At 46.3% G+C, this 15,659-nt stretch overlaps 4 protein-coding genes across 4 annotated transcripts; all 4 read left to right on the forward strand.

The window, feature by feature from the left end:
• Positions 1-11,197: 11,197 nt before the first annotated feature.
• LOC113043821 (histone H1-like) lies at positions 11,198-11,998 on the forward strand. The gene has a single exon (XM_026203418.1). The coding sequence runs from the start codon at positions 11,213-11,215 to the stop codon at positions 11,849-11,851; it is 639 nt and encodes a 212-aa protein (XP_026059203.1). The 5' UTR covers positions 11,198-11,212; the 3' UTR covers positions 11,852-11,998.
• Positions 11,999-12,222: 224 nt separating this feature from the next.
• Positions 12,223-12,796, forward strand: LOC113043808 (histone H2A-beta, sperm). Its single transcript, XM_026203405.1, has one exon. It carries the CDS (start codon positions 12,365-12,367, stop codon positions 12,740-12,742), a length of 378 nt encoding a protein of 125 aa, XP_026059190.1. The 5' UTR covers positions 12,223-12,364; the 3' UTR covers positions 12,743-12,796.
• A 127-nt stretch (positions 12,797-12,923) lies between these two features.
• On the forward strand, positions 12,924-13,532 carry LOC113043797 (histone H3-like). Its single transcript, XM_026203394.1, has one exon. It carries the CDS (start codon positions 13,069-13,071, stop codon positions 13,477-13,479), a length of 411 nt encoding a protein of 136 aa, XP_026059179.1. The 5' UTR covers positions 12,924-13,068; the 3' UTR covers positions 13,480-13,532.
• A 668-nt stretch (positions 13,533-14,200) lies between these two features.
• Positions 14,201-14,676, forward strand: LOC113043825 (histone H4). The gene has a single exon (XM_026203423.1). It carries the CDS (start codon positions 14,318-14,320, stop codon positions 14,627-14,629), a length of 312 nt encoding a protein of 103 aa, XP_026059208.1. The 5' UTR covers positions 14,201-14,317; the 3' UTR covers positions 14,630-14,676.
• The last annotated feature ends 983 nt before the right edge of the window (positions 14,677-15,659 follow it).

Here is a 15,659-nt window from a genome sequence, read left to right on the forward strand (position 1 = left end):
TTGGGCTTTGCAGGCCCAAAGAAGAGTAGGCTAGCTGGATTGCATCAACAATCCACCTTGAAAGTCTTTGCTTAGAGACCGGTAACCATCTGGTGCGGTTTCCAAAGCATATGAAAAGCTGTTCTGATCGTCTTATTGGCGCAGAACGCTCTATGTAGACTTTTAGAGCCCTCACTGGGCAACGTAGATTCAGCCCTGGATCCTCCTCTGTGTTTTGTAACGCAGAGAGGGTGACCACTTGTGCTCTAAAGGGTGTGGAGAGCACCTTTGGCACATAGCCATGCCTCGGTTTCAGGACGACCCTCGAGTCGTTAGGCCCGAATTCTAGGCAATTAGGGCTTATTGAAAGTGCTTGCAAATCACCCACATGCTTAACAGATGCTAGTGCCAATAGCAGAGCGGTCTTCAGTGACAGGGCTTTAAGGCCTATGGACTGTAGCGGTTCAAAGGGGGCCCCCTTCAGGGCTCTCAGCACCGTGGGCAGGTCCCAAGAAGGGACGGTGGGAGAGCAAGGTGGATGAAGCCGTCTGGCACCTCTCATAAATCGGACAATGAAGTCGTTTCTGCCCACCGACTGGCCTGCTATAAGGGCGTGTGACGCCGCTATAGTTGCTACATAGACCTTAAGCGTGGAGGGGGATCGTCCCTTCTCCAAGAGCTCTTGCAAAAATGACAGTATCACTGATACGTCACAAGAGGTCGGGCTTTCACCATGGTCTGAACACCATGTGGAGAACACAGACCATTTGGAGGCATAGAGGCGTCGTGTAGACGGAGCTCTAGCCTGTGAAATTGTGTCTAGCACACGCTCAGGGAGTCCCGCGGGCTCCCGTCGAGCGACCAAAGGTGCAGAGACCACTTCTCTGGGTGTGGATGCCAAATCGTACCGTCTGCCTGAGAAAGGAGGTCCCGTCTCAGGGGAACGGGCCATGGGGCTGCAGTCAGCATCTGCGACAGGTCGGCTATCCAGTGCTGATTTTCCCAGAATGGGGCTACAAGCAGAACCCTGCATCTCTGGTCCCTGACCCGCCTGATTACTTGGGGAATCAGAGGGACCGGAGGAAAAGCATAAAGAAGACGGTTGGGCCATTCCTGGGACAACGCGTCCTTGATCTTGGAAAAATATATTGGGCAATGAGAGTTGTCTTTAGAGGCAAAGAGGTCTATTTCCGCTCTGCCAAAGACCTCCCATATCTTCTGAACCGTCTGCGGGTGGAGTCTCCACTCTTCTGAGGAGACTCCGCTTCTTGACAGCAAATCCGCGCCCTTGTTCAGCTTGCCCGGAAGATGCACTGCTCTCAGGGACCCCAAATTGCTTTGGGTCCATTCCAGCAGTCGCGACGTTAGTCTGAAGAGACGCGTCGATGACAGCCCACCTTGGTGATTTATATAAGAGACCACCGTCATGCTGTCCGATCTGACCAGCACGTGGTGGCTCTTTAGGTCTGACAGGAAGCTCTGGCAGGCTCGTTGAACTGCAATCATCTCGAGGCAGTTGATGTGAAGCCTGCTCTCCTCTTTCGACCATTGGCCGAAAGCGGGGTTCCCTTCGCACAGCGCGCCCCAACCCTTGTTGGACGCGACTGTGGAGATCACTTTCCTTCTGCAAACCATACCAAGTGGAGCACCCCGTTCCATCCATTGCATGTTCCTCCAAGGGGTCAGGGCCGAAATACAGTCCTGACTCACCTTGATATTCAAGTGTCCGTGACGCCATGCATGAGGTGGACAGCAATATTGGAGGGGGCGCATACGAAGCATACGAAGCAGCCCGAGCTCCAGCACCGGCGATGCCGCCGCCATAAGACCCAGCAGCTTCTGGAATGTATTTAGGGGTCGAGAAGCACCTATTTTGAAAGAGGTCTCAAGTCGCTGTAGAGCCGCAGCGTGCTCCTTCACCATTGTTGCCCTCATCGTCACTGAGTCTAACACTGTTCCCAGAAACGATATCCGTCGGCTGGGGGACAGTGAGCTCTTGACAAAGTTCACCCTGAGCCCCAGGCATTCCAGCTTGCTGAGGAGCACAGTTCTGTAACCCAATGCCTCCCCCTCTGACTGAGCTAGAACTAGCCAGTCGTCGAGGTAATTGAGAATGCGGATGCCCTTCTGCCTGAGAGGGGAGAGAGCCGCATCCATGCACTTTGTGAACGTGCGAGGCGCCAGAGACAGCCCAAAGGGGAGGACCTTGTATTGGTAAGCCACTCCCTCGAAGGCAAATCTCAAGAACGGCCTGTGACGGGGGGCTATCTGGATGTGAAAGTAAGCGTCTTTCAGATCCAGCGAAAAGAACCAATCCCCTGAGCGTATTTGCGAGAGGATTTGTTTCAATGTGATCATTCTGAAGCGCCGTCTCATGAGGGCACGGTTCAGATGTCTTAAATCGAGGATGGGGCGCAGCCCGCCATCCTTCTTGGGAACTAGGAAGTAACGGCTGTAAAACCCTGAGTCGCGGTGTGCTGGGGGAACGATTTCTATAGCTCCCTTCACCAGCAGATTTTTCACTTCGGCACGAAGAACGTGAGCGTTCTCGTTGTGCACCGAAGTGGTGACCGCCCCGCGAAAGCATGGTGGCTGTCGTGCGAACTGAAGGGAATAGCCGTGTTTTATTACTCCCATGACCCAATCTGATACCCCGGGAATGGCTTGCCATTGTGAGGCCCGGATGGACAGAGGTTGTATTAACTCGAGTGATTGACCGCCGTGGGGGGACATAGCACTCGTGAGTGTTGTGTGAGGAAAACTGCTCTTTTTGTGAAGGAGTGTGTTTTTTATTTTTTGCACTATAACACCGCTTTGCTGTCTGGGCGCTAACAAGGGCCCATTGTTTGCAGCAGGAATAACTTTGTCAACATCTGGAGATGGACGGTAGAACACACGGGGCAGTTTGGGGGGTGGTCCGGCTGTGGCGAGACTTAGCCCCCTCCTCTTTCTTTCCTGTCGATCAGGATGACGGCGGCAGCGCAGGGTCCAGCACTATCTTGGGCCGGGGTCCCATGCGCTTAGGATACTGATACCGTCTGGTGTCCGAGCAAGAACGGTGTCGAGGCTCGGGTTTCACCGGCTGGGCTGCGGTGGTAGCAGCTGGCACTTGCTTAGGAGGCTGACGAATCGGCACCTGTCTGGGGCGACTGGCAGCAGATGAAGCGCGTTTTGGCAGGAAGTGACGCATTGCCTGGGACGACTTCTGAGCACTTCTCAGCTCCCTGAGCGTGGCGACATCTGGGCCAGACTTGTCGGTGGCGGCGAGAAGTTTGGCCTGGAAGACTTGAAGCACCGCCATAGAGTGGAGCGCCGCGGCTGCTTGCCCTGCCGATGAGTAGGCACGCCCGGCGAGCGCCGACGTCGTACGGCAGGGTTTGGACGGATGGTTGGCCTTGGCTTTCCATCCAATAGCTGCTGGCGGGCAGAGATGCGCGGCCACAGACTCGTCCAGCGGCGGCAGCCGTTCGTATCCTCTTTCATCAGCGCCGTCAATTGAGGTGAGGGCGGATGAAGATGAAGTACGCAGGCGCGCTGAGTAGGGGGCGCGCCACGATTTAGTGAGCTCGTCGTGGACCTCCGGGAAGAACGGAGCAGTTCGCTGACGAGGGGCTTGCTGGCGCCCCGGCAGAAACCATTCATCCAGACGGCTATGGACTGGTTCCTCTGGAGGAGACCAATCCAGACCCAGCTCATCCACTGCCCTGGAGAGAACGCGGATAAGCTCGGCGTCCATCCCGTGTTTCGAGCGGTTTGGTTCAGATGACATCGAGGGGGAGGGGTCCGGCGAGCCCGAGAGCTCCTCAGCATCTGAAGCGGCTAGAGACATGCTGTCCTCTAGCAGTTCCTCCTCAGTCCCTCCAAACAAAAGGGGGGACCCTTCCCGCCTGAGGGGCTCTGCACGAGCTGCAATGACGAGATGGCATTTGCAACAACGCCGTAGAAAAAGGCTCTTTTAGAGAAATTTGCTCTTTTAATATATCTCACCGGATGGCCGCAGGGAAGCGATGTATCTGCGGTGGGGACTGGCAGTCGCGTTCCAGTGCGAGGCGTGTCAACGGCGAGCAGTTCAGCGGAGTGAAGGCGAAGCGATGTGACGTCGTCGCTGAAGGAGAAATAATCTGAATTCCTGTGGCGAAGCGGGCAATATATAGCCAGATTCCCTGCCCATATTGGCGGGCTTTGGCGGGCTTCGCTGCCATAGGTTCGTGCAGCACCGCTGCCAAGCCATTGGTTTGTTTTAATAGCACTGCACGATCCAATGGCTGTGCAGTTTCACTGCGTGATTGAATAAGGCTTCAGTTCAGGAGAAAAAAGGTTTTTTTCCCATATGCGTCTTCGACGCAGTACGAGTGAAGTATTGAAAGGGAACAGGAAAATTCTCTCCAAGCTACCTGATTGGCTAACGGCAAGATGAAATCGGAAGGTTATCGAAGTAGAAGAAGAGATTAACCAATTTCCCTCCTTTAGCCAATTTGTCAAATTTCTGGCAAGGGAGGCCAAAATTGCCTGCAATTCTGTCACATCATTGCAGTCACTAAAACAAGGTGAAGCTGAAAACCCAAAAGTCCAAAAACAACAAAACTTCAGAGCAAAGACACTGACCACAAGTTCCAGCGAACAGACTTTTATTACATGCACTTTCTGTAAGAAAACTGGGCATACTTTGCACAAATGTAGGAAGTTCATGCAGAAAGCGGTTTCAGACAGAATCAAATTCATTCGAGTTGAAAGTCTATGCTTTGGGTGTCTCAGGTCTGGTCACCAGTCAAAGAGCTGCAACAGTAGAAGTGTCTGCGACATTTGCAATAAGCGGCATCCTACCTGTCTGCATGAGGAGCGAGACAAAAAAGAACAAAGACCGCCACAAGCCAAGCAAAATCCAAGTCAAGAAAGATACAGAGAAATACCTCAATCATCCCAACATGAAGAAACCACAACTGCTACTTCCAATAGAGTAATACTTGGTGAAGTTAATGCACAAACAGCTGCAGTAATTCCTGTCTGGCTTTCATCCTTAACTCAACCAGAAAAAGAAGTCCTTGTATATGCTCTGTTGGATTCTCAAAGCGACACAACCTTCGTTCTAAGTGAAGTAGCTGAAGTCTTGGAAGCAGACAAAGAACAAGTGAAGCTCAAGCTCTCTACTATGACCTCAAGAACTACAGTAGTAAGCTCTCAAAGAGTAAATAACCTACAAGTCAGAGGCTTTTACTCCGGTAAGAACATCTCCTTGCCACCCGTCTACACACGCGAGTTTATTCCAGCCAACAAATCGCACATACCTACAAACGAAACCGCTAAAGCATGGTCCCATCTAGAGCACCTCCAAGAAGAGATTGCACCTCTGCAGGACTGTGAAGTAGGTCTGCTTATTGGGTATAACTGCTCACAAGCTCTACTTCCAAAGGAAGTTGTGTTTGGCGAAGATCATCAACCTTATGCACAGCGTACGGACCTTGGATGGAGCATTGTTGGCCATAGGCATCCCACTGTAGACTACGGTGATGCCATCGGAATTAGTCATCGCATAGTAGTGAGACAAGTGACACCAGGTGTGGAGCCTTCTCTCAATCTCAAAGCTGAAGTACACTATGTGAGCCGAAACAAAGTAAAAGAGATCACTCCCTCAGACATTATAAAGGTCCTTGAGTCTGACTTCTCTGAAAAAGCTGGAGAAGATAATCTGGTGTCTCAAGAAGATCTCAAGTTCCTGACGAAGTTGAGAGAAAACATCACACAGAAACACAATGGTCACTACGAAATGCCATTACCGTTCAAAGAGGAAAGACCCAAATTACCTAACAACAAGACATGCGCAACACATCGACTGCACTGTCTAGAAAGGAGATTAAAGAAAGATCAACAGTATTACAAAGACTACGTAAACTTCATGGACGATATTATTTCACGTGGTGAAGCGGAAAAGGTTCCAGAGGAAGAAATTGACAACAGTCCGGCCTGGTACATTCCACATCATGGAGTTTATCATCCACGAAAACCAGGAAAATTACGTGTAGTATTTGACTGTTCTGCCAAGTTTAAAGAAACATCTCTCAATGACTACCTGCTTACCGGTCCTGACTTGACAAATACATTGGTGGGTGTTCTATGTCGCTTCAGAAAAGGTTCCATTGCAGTCATGTGTGACATTGAAAGGATGTTTCACCAGTTTCACGTGAAAAGGGAAGATCAAGATTATTTAAGATTCCTTTGGTGGGAGAATGGCAACTTGGAAACCATACCATCAATTTACAGAATGAAGGTCCACTTGTTTGGAGCAGCCTCTTCTCCTGGCTGTGCCAACTTCGGCCTGAAACATCTGGCAGGACAAGGACGAGGTCAGTTCAGTGAAGACTCCATACGCTTCATTCAAAGAAATTTCTATGTTGATGATGGTCTTGCAAGTGTCCAAACTGAGAAGGAAGCCATTCAGCTTGTCAAAGAATCAAGAGAACTTTGCTCCACTGGCAAGCTAAGACTCCACAAGTTTGTTTCCAACAGTGAGATAGTGATGGCAACCATCCCAGAAGAAGAACGTGCCACAATCAAAGATCTAGACATGGCCTTGAGTTCACCGCACATGGAGAGAGCTCTAGGAGTAGAATGGTGCATCACATCAGACTCATTCAAATTCAGAGTTCAAGTAAAACTTAATCCACTAACAAGAAAAGGTGTGCTCTCTACTGTAGCCTCTGTGTATGATCCCCTGGGGTTCATGGCACCCTTTGTCCTTTTGGGGAAACAAATACTCCAGCAAATGTGCAGAGAGAAAATTGGCTGGGATGAGGAACTTCCGGAAAACCTAAGACCTAAGTGGGAGTCCTGGATCAGAGACCTGCCCAATCTTGCTGAAATGCAAATCAAAAGGTGTTTTTTACCTTCAAATTTCGGCAAAGTGAAAGGATATGAACTTCACCACTTTGCAGATGCAAGCGTCTCTGGCTACGGTGAATGTACCTACCTTCGAGCCATTAACATGTCCGATGAAGTTCATTGCTGTCTGGTAATGGGCAAGTCAAGAGTGTCACCAACCAAGGTCACAACTATTCCGAGACTTGAGCTTTCTGCGGCAGTTGTTGCGGTTCGAACTAGTGACATGCTCCAAAAGGAATTAGAAATCCAAGATCTGCAAGAGTTCTTTTGGGCAGATTCGACAGTCGTTCTTGGCTACACAAACAATGATGCCAGAAGATTTCAAGTTTTCGTAGCCAACCGCATACAGAGAATCAAGTCAAGTACAATGCCTGAGCAATGGGCTTATGTTGCCTCTGAGAATAATCCGGCAGATCATGCCTCTCGGGGTTTAACTGCAGAGCAACTTAAGAACTCAAACTGGTTCACAGGTCCAAAGTTTCTTTGGTGTAAAGAACTACCTGAAAGAGAACCCAAGGTGGGAGAAATCAGACCGGATGATCCCGAGCTTCGCAAGGTGCTTGTGTGTAATACTAAAGCCAAAGAAGATAGATCTTTTCTGGATCGCCTACAGAAATTCTCTGATTGGTCAAGAGCAGTAAAAGCAGTTGCCAGATTGAAACGACAAGTCAAAGAATACAAAGGTGTGAAGCAAAGAACCACGCAACGAATGGAAGCTAGCAAGGGTCACAGAAGTCTATCCAGGGTCAGATAGTAGGGTGAGAAAAGTAAGGTTGCTAGTTAGTAACACTACATTTGACAAAAAGGGAAAATCCATAACTAAAACAGTGTTCCTTGAAAGGCCCATACATAAAGTTGTTACTCTGCTTGAGGCAGACTAAGGAGTTTATTGTTTTTATTGAAACTCTATGCTAAATATTTAAATACCAAAAGGTTAGAAGTTTTGTTTATAAGTTTATTGGCAACATCCATTATGTGTAGAGAAATCCACATTAAGGTTTGTGTGATTTGGTGGGAGTGTCATTGTCACAACATTATAATAATGTATAATTTGTTTTCAACCAATGTCATAATTTAGAATTATAAATCACATTTAGTATTATTTAGTGATTTTACTTGGTAAAAGTGAAGTGCTTTTATTTTGAAGTTTCCGCGCAAGGTCTTATGGGGACGTACGCGTGTGAGAGAGTCGTCAAGCTAACAGCAAGAGAAGCATGGACAATTTAATGCTCTGATAAAAGTGTTAAGGTTGATATAGTGGATGTCAGCGATCTAAGGAAACATTTATTCCATTGTGTACAGCATGCAGCCAACGAGGTATGCTGTTTTGTGTCTGTATTTTACTTTGGTGAACGTTATTTTACATGCTGCGCATGCCATTGTATGTTCATATTAAGCTAATGCAGTCTTTATTTTCTCGTTATACTGTATGTTTAGTTTTCACGGTGGATACGGAGAATAAGCTTCAAATAAACCCGTTGCAAGAAAACCACTTGTGTCTGCCAGTGCTTCGAGGGAATTACATTGACTCTAGGGGTCTCACAACAAAAAATCAAGTCAGGAATCTTGGTGTGATTCTGGAGACAGACCTTAGTTTCAGTAGTCATGTCAAAGCAGTAACTAAATCAGCATACTATCATTTAAAAAACATTGCAAGAATTAGATGTTTTGTTTCCAGCCAAGACTTGGAGAAACGTGTTCATTCCTTTATCACCAGCAGGGTGGACTATTGTAATGGGCTCCTCACTGGCCTTCCCTTACACTGGCTTCCAGTTACATTTAGGATTGATTTTAAAGTACTTTTACTCGTATATAAGTCACTAAATGACCTAGGACCGAAATATATTGCAGATATGTTCACTGAATATAAACCTAACAGAGCACTCAGATCATTAGGATCGAGTCAGTTAGAAATACCAAGGGTTCACACAAAACAAGGGGAGTCTGCCTTTAGTTACTATGCTGCCCGCACTTGGAATCAGCTTCCAGAAGAGATCAGATGTGCTAAAGCATTATTCACATTTAAATCTAGACTCAAAATTCATCTGTTTAGCTGTGCATTTATTGAATGAGCACTGTGCAATGTCCGAACTGATTGTACTATATTTTCACTGTTTTTTTTTATTTTTATTTTTTTATGTAAAATCATTTTCTAACTGTTTTTAAATTCATTTTAGTTAAGTAGTTTTTTTCATCATTTTAAAAGTTGTAAAATTGCTTGTCTTTATTTTTATTATTTTTCTTCATGATTATTTTACTTTATTTTATGTAAAGCACTTTGAATTACCATTGTGTATGAAATGTGCTATATAAATAAACTTGCCTTGCCTTGCCTAGTAATAAGTAGACATTTAAAATACATCAATAACTGATATCATAGTTTAAAACAGATAAAATCAGAGTTTAGGCTTGCTTTATGTGTTGCTCGACGAGGATTTCTCTATCGTTGTGACTTAAAATCCTGAGGACACAAAAAGGCGTGGAACTCCTGCCGCTGAGTGAAGAAGAGGTGGCGTTACGAGGATTCTCAGACAGTTGAAGTGTCCAATGGAGTTAAGAGATTTGCTCTCAATCTATTTTCAACGCTTTAGATTGTTTACCACGTGGGGTTTGACCAATAGCATTGAACTGTGAAAAAATATGAAATAGACAAAATTTGGACATGCAAGGATTCTGCACGACAGTGACGGTATTTTAATAAAGGTGTTCCATTCCAATGCTAACTTGATTCAATTGGATCTGTGGTTCATATGAATTGTATAGTATACTGTGCCTTATGAAATGTATCATTATTAAATGTATCATAAATATAGATCAACACTTACCTAATGTAAGTTGCTTTGCAGTAACAATGAATTAGTCAAAATTCTTCTCACCACTGATAATGTGATATGTACTTGAGGCTATTTTGTCCAGTGTTCTTTCATTTTGGACACCTCATACATTGAGTGACTATTTGTCATGCTATATTTACATATTTGGTATTGCTGGATTCAGCACAGCCCCACCTTTCCAACAAGCCATCAGGTATCTCGAAAACTAAAGCACTTTTTGACCATTTGTCACTAGCCTAGATGGAGACTCCAGTAGCTTCAAACACGTGTTTTGCTGCTCAGCGGTGGCTTTTTACAGCTGGTATTGCAATACAGTTCATTTGTTTGACAGAAACTTTCTTAATAAATCTTCATCTTACCAAGATCGTATGTGCTTCTACAGTAAGTCAATTACAAATCTTTTGACAGTTCAATAATATTTTTTTTTCCTTTAGCAAAATATTGTTTGTGTTGATGCCTTTTGCAAGATATTGCATTGTTTCATACTTTTCATCTTCAGAAAGATCTTTCTTCCTCGTTATATTTTATGAGAACAGTGACTTGCTTAATAATGTGGAACAACCTCTTTATAGGGTTTCCATTTACCCAAGAAGACCTGGCAAACTCTTGACCAAACCAGTCTGAGATTGATACCAGTAACCTGAAATGATGTGAAAAACAACTCAAACAAAAATCTGACTCTTTATTGTACCAAAATCCCAATATGTTACGTGCATAATAATTTGGAACACGGTGTATTAATAATGACTGTTTTTAGTTTTGCGTCTAGAGTTTTGACAGATGACATCAACGTCCTGAATTTGGTGACAAAAAAAAAAAAAAAATATTATTATTACTATTTTTGTTGTTTAAATGGATCTCATATCGTTTTTCGAGCTGAAACATGAAAAGCAGATTTTTTTAATGACATTATTTGTTAGCATTTGGACATTCTATGCACCACGAAAGACTACGGGAAGAAAATCACCTTCCTAGAACGAGCCTCTTTCTTGACACGAGTCACAAGACGACTCGGGTGTTTTTGTGCTTCAAGCTGCCCAAAACAACAGCTGTATAAAACACTGCACACGCCCTTCACTGATGCACCTTACATCAAATGCATTTTCAAACTGTTTCTGAAACACACAGAGGAAGACTTTAATCTTTTATCAACTTTTCCAGTTAAACAAGGCAAAAAATTTACACGCGGCTTTGTGCCGTAGCTGATGCTCGCCTTGAGTTTGACCCGATCAGGTCAAAAGGAACATTTCCTCGCAGTGTGTTTTAGTCTCCAAAGAAAGCCAAGAACCTCTGCTCGGTGTTCGCTTGGTTTTTACTGCGTCAAACTGTTTTGCCACTCGAGTATTGCCCTTCAATATAGGAGAAGAAAACACAAGTGCGAGGGGCTCGCGGAGGCGCGCAGACACCGAGCGGCTGGGGTTGAGTCTATAAGGTTCTCATCTGTTGTTTAAGAGCGCAGCGCTGCTCGAGCGACATTCATCTTTGAACTCAGCGTTTGACAGACTGTAAACCCGCTCTGAAAAATGGCAGAAACCGCTCCAGCCCCGGCCGCTGCCGCCCCGCCGGCCAAAGCGCCCAAGAAGAAGTCCGCCTCCAAAGCCAAGAAAGCAGGTCCAGGCGTCGGTGAGCTGATCCTCAAAGCCGTGTCCGCGTCCAAGGAGAGGAGCGGCGTGTCGCTCGCCGCCCTCAAGAAAGCTCTCGCCGCCAGCGGCTACGACGTGGAGAAGAACAACTCCCGCGTCAAGCTCGCCATCAAGAGCCTGGTGACTAAAGGCGCCCTGCTTCAGGTCAAAGGGACCGGTGCCTCGGGATCCTTCAAGATAAGCAAGAAGCAAACCGAGACCAAGAAGAAACCGGCGAAGAAGGCGGCTCCTAAAGCGAAGAAGCCCGCGGCCAAGAAACCCGCTGCTGCCAAGAAGCCCAAGAGCGCAGCTGCAAAGAAGCCCGCCGCTAAGAAATCGCCCAAGAAGGCCAAGAAACCCGCCGCTGCAGCCGCCAAGAAGGCGACGAAGAGCCCCAAGAAGGCGAAGAAGCCGGCAGCGCCCAAGAAAGCAGCCAAGAGCCCCAAAAAAGCCAAGGCTGCCAAACCCAAGGCAGCAAAACCAAAAGCTGCCAAACCTAAAGCTGCAAAGCCCAAAAAGGCAGCCCCCAAGAAGAAATAAATAGCTTATCTTTTATTCCCCAACGGCTCTTTTCAGAGCCACCCACTAACTCTGAAGAAGGAGCAAAAGATCCGTATGTTGACTGTTGTAGAAGTAAATTACTGTAAGACTATCTGAGTTCACCTCGACTCGGTAATTACATGTTATATATACAGACTGAATTTACAAAAGCCACGAATTATTAATACGAACGGAACAATCTATTCATGTTTTTTTTTTTTTTTTTTCATTGACGTTTTCTATTATTATTTTAGACTTATTCAATTTCCCATCACAATTTCTTGAACGTTTTCTCTCGTGTTCTTATCAGTCTAAAAAGCAGCGCGATCCGAAGCCGGTTGTGGAGGCGTGGCACTGGCGATGGGTGTTGGAGGGAAGTTCACGGATTGGTTTAAAATCTTACAAGGCTCTAGACCAATGGGCGACTGGCATGCTCGTTTAAAATACAGAATAGCCGCGCTCTCATACTGATCTTTTTCTGTTCTCTCAACGTAAGCGTTCTTTCGATCCACAATGAGTGGTAGAGGCAAAACCGGCGGTAAGGCCAGGGCGAAGGCTAAGACTCGCTCTTCCAGGGCTGGTCTTCAGTTCCCCGTCGGTCGTGTGCATAGACTTCTCCGTAAAGGCAACTACGCCGAGCGTGTTGGTGCCGGTGCTCCGGTGTATCTGGCCGCTGTGCTCGAGTATCTGACGGCTGAGATCCTGGAGCTGGCTGGGAACGCCGCTCGGGACAACAAGAAGACCCGTATCATCCCCCGTCACCTGCAGCTGGCGGTGCGCAACGACGAGGAGCTCAACAAACTCCTGGGCGGAGTGACCATCGCTCAGGGCGGCGTGCTGCCCAACATCAACACCAACAACGTCAACAGATTATTTTGCACAACCATTTAAATCAAATAAGGAACGTTCCATAATGAACGAATAACACATAACTATGAAACCTGAGAAGGGTGTGTATTTTTTTTTTTTCAAGGGACCTCGCTATATAAAAGCAATGAAGTTTTGAATTGGACTAAAACCGCCCCATTTTTAGAACAGGAGCTGCGCAGTCATTGGTTAGCAGTGACGCGCAGACTTCACACCTCAGCCAATCACGAGTGTCTGCCCCTTTATGACACCACAGGCTCGTGGTCGTATGATGCTTTAAAACCAGACGCGCAACCCAAAGTAGCAGTTTCTTCTTGTATCCTGAACAAGGTCAGAAGTGCATCGCAACAATGGCAAGAACCAAGCAGACGGCTCGTAAATCTACCGGAGGCAAAGCCCCGAGGAAGCAGCTCGCCACCAAAGCCGCCCGTAAGAGCGCTCCAGCCACCGGCGGCGTCAAGAAGCCTCACCGCTACAGGCCCGGCACCGTGGCTCTGCGAGAGATCCGTCGCTACCAGAAGTCCACCGAGCTGCTGATCCGCAAGCTTCCCTTCCAGCGTCTGGTGCGAGAGATCGCTCAGGACTTCAAGACGGACCTGCGCTTCCAGAGCTCCGCCGTCATGGCCCTGCAGGAGTCCAGCGAGGCTTATCTGGTCGGTCTGTTCGAGGACACCAACCTGTGCGCCATCCACGCCAAGAGAGTCACCATCATGCCCAAAGACATCCAGCTGGCCCGCCGCATCCGTGGAGAGCGCGCTTAAACGCCTGATTTCACAAGCCTCGTAACCCAACCCAAAGGCTCTTTTAAGAGCCACCAAAATCACACTAAACGAGAGTACTTCCACTGTTATACTTGGTAGGGAATTAACACTGCCTAAATCTTTTTAGTGATTTTGCCTTGTTCGTTTTGTTCATTTTGCATTCCCTTCACAACAAAACGTGAATCAAAGCCAAGTGCCGTTTCAAACATGTTAAGTTAACTCGTTAAATTTTCAAAACTATGTCATAGAGGTCTTACGACGCTACGTTTATTTATTTATAAGTTTATTTAATAGGGACCATGCATATTCATGTACATTGTTGTATGAAAATATACCATGTAAATATGACCGAATTAGTAAAGATGAAAAATAGTATCTGCAGTACCTAGGCCTGTGACATAAAAACGAACAAAAATAAATAAATAACCAACAATCATATAACATTCATTAATTATGACAACAGCACACAAATAAAAATATGCATCAACAATACAAAAATTCATAATAACAATGACATTATACATTCACCACTATACTACATTAACAGTGATAATTTATGACTAATAGTGCTGAAAAAAAAACGGTATAAGTAGAGGGAATTTCATTATAAATGGTGTTTATTTTCCGGGGAATTGAGAACCGCTCAATTAATATTTGCACTCAGGGTTGGGGTTAAATTACATGACGTTATTCATTGCTCTAACTAAGCTGGGTTGGGTGCGCGCCAAGTGACGTGGAGTGGGCTTCCGTTAGGTCCTGTAAGCACATGTAAAAGGCCTCCCCTGGCGCATGCGGCGTCACACGTTTGTGTTCGTCATTTACGAGAAGTCAGTCAAGCATGTCTGGAAGAGGCAAAGGAGGTAAAGGGCTCGGGAAAGGAGGCGCTAAGCGTCACCGTAAAGTTCTGCGGGATAACATCCAGGGCATCACCAAACCCGCCATCCGTCGTCTCGCTCGCCGCGGCGGAGTCAAGCGTATCTCCGGTCTGATCTACGAGGAGACCCGCGGTGTGCTGAAGGTGTTCCTGGAGAACGTGATCCGCGATGCCGTGACCTACACCGAGCACGCCAAGAGAAAGACCGTCACCGCCATGGACGTCGTGTACGCGCTGAAGCGACAGGGACGCACTCTGTACGGCTTCGGAGGATAAACGCGTCCGTGTTAGCAGAAAACCACAAAGGCTCTTTTAAGAGCCACCCATACTGTCACTAAAGGGGTTAATGTTGAAGTAATGTTGTTTTTCGCTCTAGGTGAAGAGTAGCAATGAAACTTTGGCTAATTAACTCTTTAGAAAAATAAACGAGAATTCGTGTACTTCCGATTTCTTTATTACTTTAGTGTTTTCATGTTTCAGAGTTGAAAATTAAAAGAAAGAAAGAAGAATGGACGTCACACCTCTGTTTATTAGTGAAGTGACATTCAGCCAAGAATGGAGACCCATACTCAGAATTTGTGCTCTGCATTTAACCCATCCGAAATGCACACACACAGAGCAGTGAAGACACACACACACACACACACACACACACTGTGAGCACACACCCGGAGCAGTGGGCAGCCATTTATGCTGCGGCGCCCGGGGAGCAGTTGGGGGTTCGATGCCTTGCTCAAGGGCACCTAAGTCGTGGTATTGAAGGTGGAGAGAGAGCTGTTCATGCACTCCCCCCACCCACAATTCCGTCCGGCCCGAGACTCAAACTCACAACCCTTCGATTGGGAGTCCAAGCCTCTAACCATTAGGCCACAACTTCCCCAACCATTTTAATTTTTCTTAAAATTAATTTTTCAAAATTAAGAGCTGGTGTAATATTAAGCAATTCTTCTGATAGCGCACAGAATGAGAGCATGTTGATTTTTGTATTGCATGGCATTTTCATTGGTTCGTTTGTCGTTTTTTATGAATCAGAGTGATTTGCCAAACAAAAAGAAAACATCAGATGGCAATGGAGCAGAAGTGAAATTGGTAGGACAGCAGAGAAAAATTAGTGTCTAACCGTCGTTGCTCTTCTTTCTCCAAATTGTATGAAGGGGTTTACATTCACATTTATTCATTTAGCAGACGCTATTATCCAAAGCGACTTACAGATGAAGACCGTGGAAGCAATCCATAACAACAAAAAGAGCAATGATATATAAGTGGTATAACAAGTCTCAGTTAGGTTAACACAGTACACGTAGCA

This window comes from Carassius auratus, chromosome 25 (assembly GCF_003368295.1).
Source record: "Carassius auratus strain Wakin chromosome 25, ASM336829v1, whole genome shotgun sequence".
In the NCBI taxonomy this organism is placed as follows: Eukaryota; Metazoa; Chordata; class Actinopteri; order Cypriniformes; family Cyprinidae; genus Carassius; species Carassius auratus.

What these genes read in the sequence shown, in the direction of transcription:
- LOC113043821 (XM_026203418.1), top strand. Translation starts at nt 11,213, where the DNA reads ATGGCAGAAACCGCTCCAGCCCCGGCCGCTGCCGCCCCGCCGGCCAAA.
- LOC113043808 (XM_026203405.1), top strand. Translation starts at nt 12,365, where the DNA reads ATGAGTGGTAGAGGCAAAACCGGCGGTAAGGCCAGGGCGAAGGCTAAG.
- LOC113043797 (XM_026203394.1), top strand. Translation starts at nt 13,069, where the DNA reads ATGGCAAGAACCAAGCAGACGGCTCGTAAATCTACCGGAGGCAAAGCC.
- LOC113043825 (XM_026203423.1), top strand. Translation starts at nt 14,318, where the DNA reads ATGTCTGGAAGAGGCAAAGGAGGTAAAGGGCTCGGGAAAGGAGGCGCT.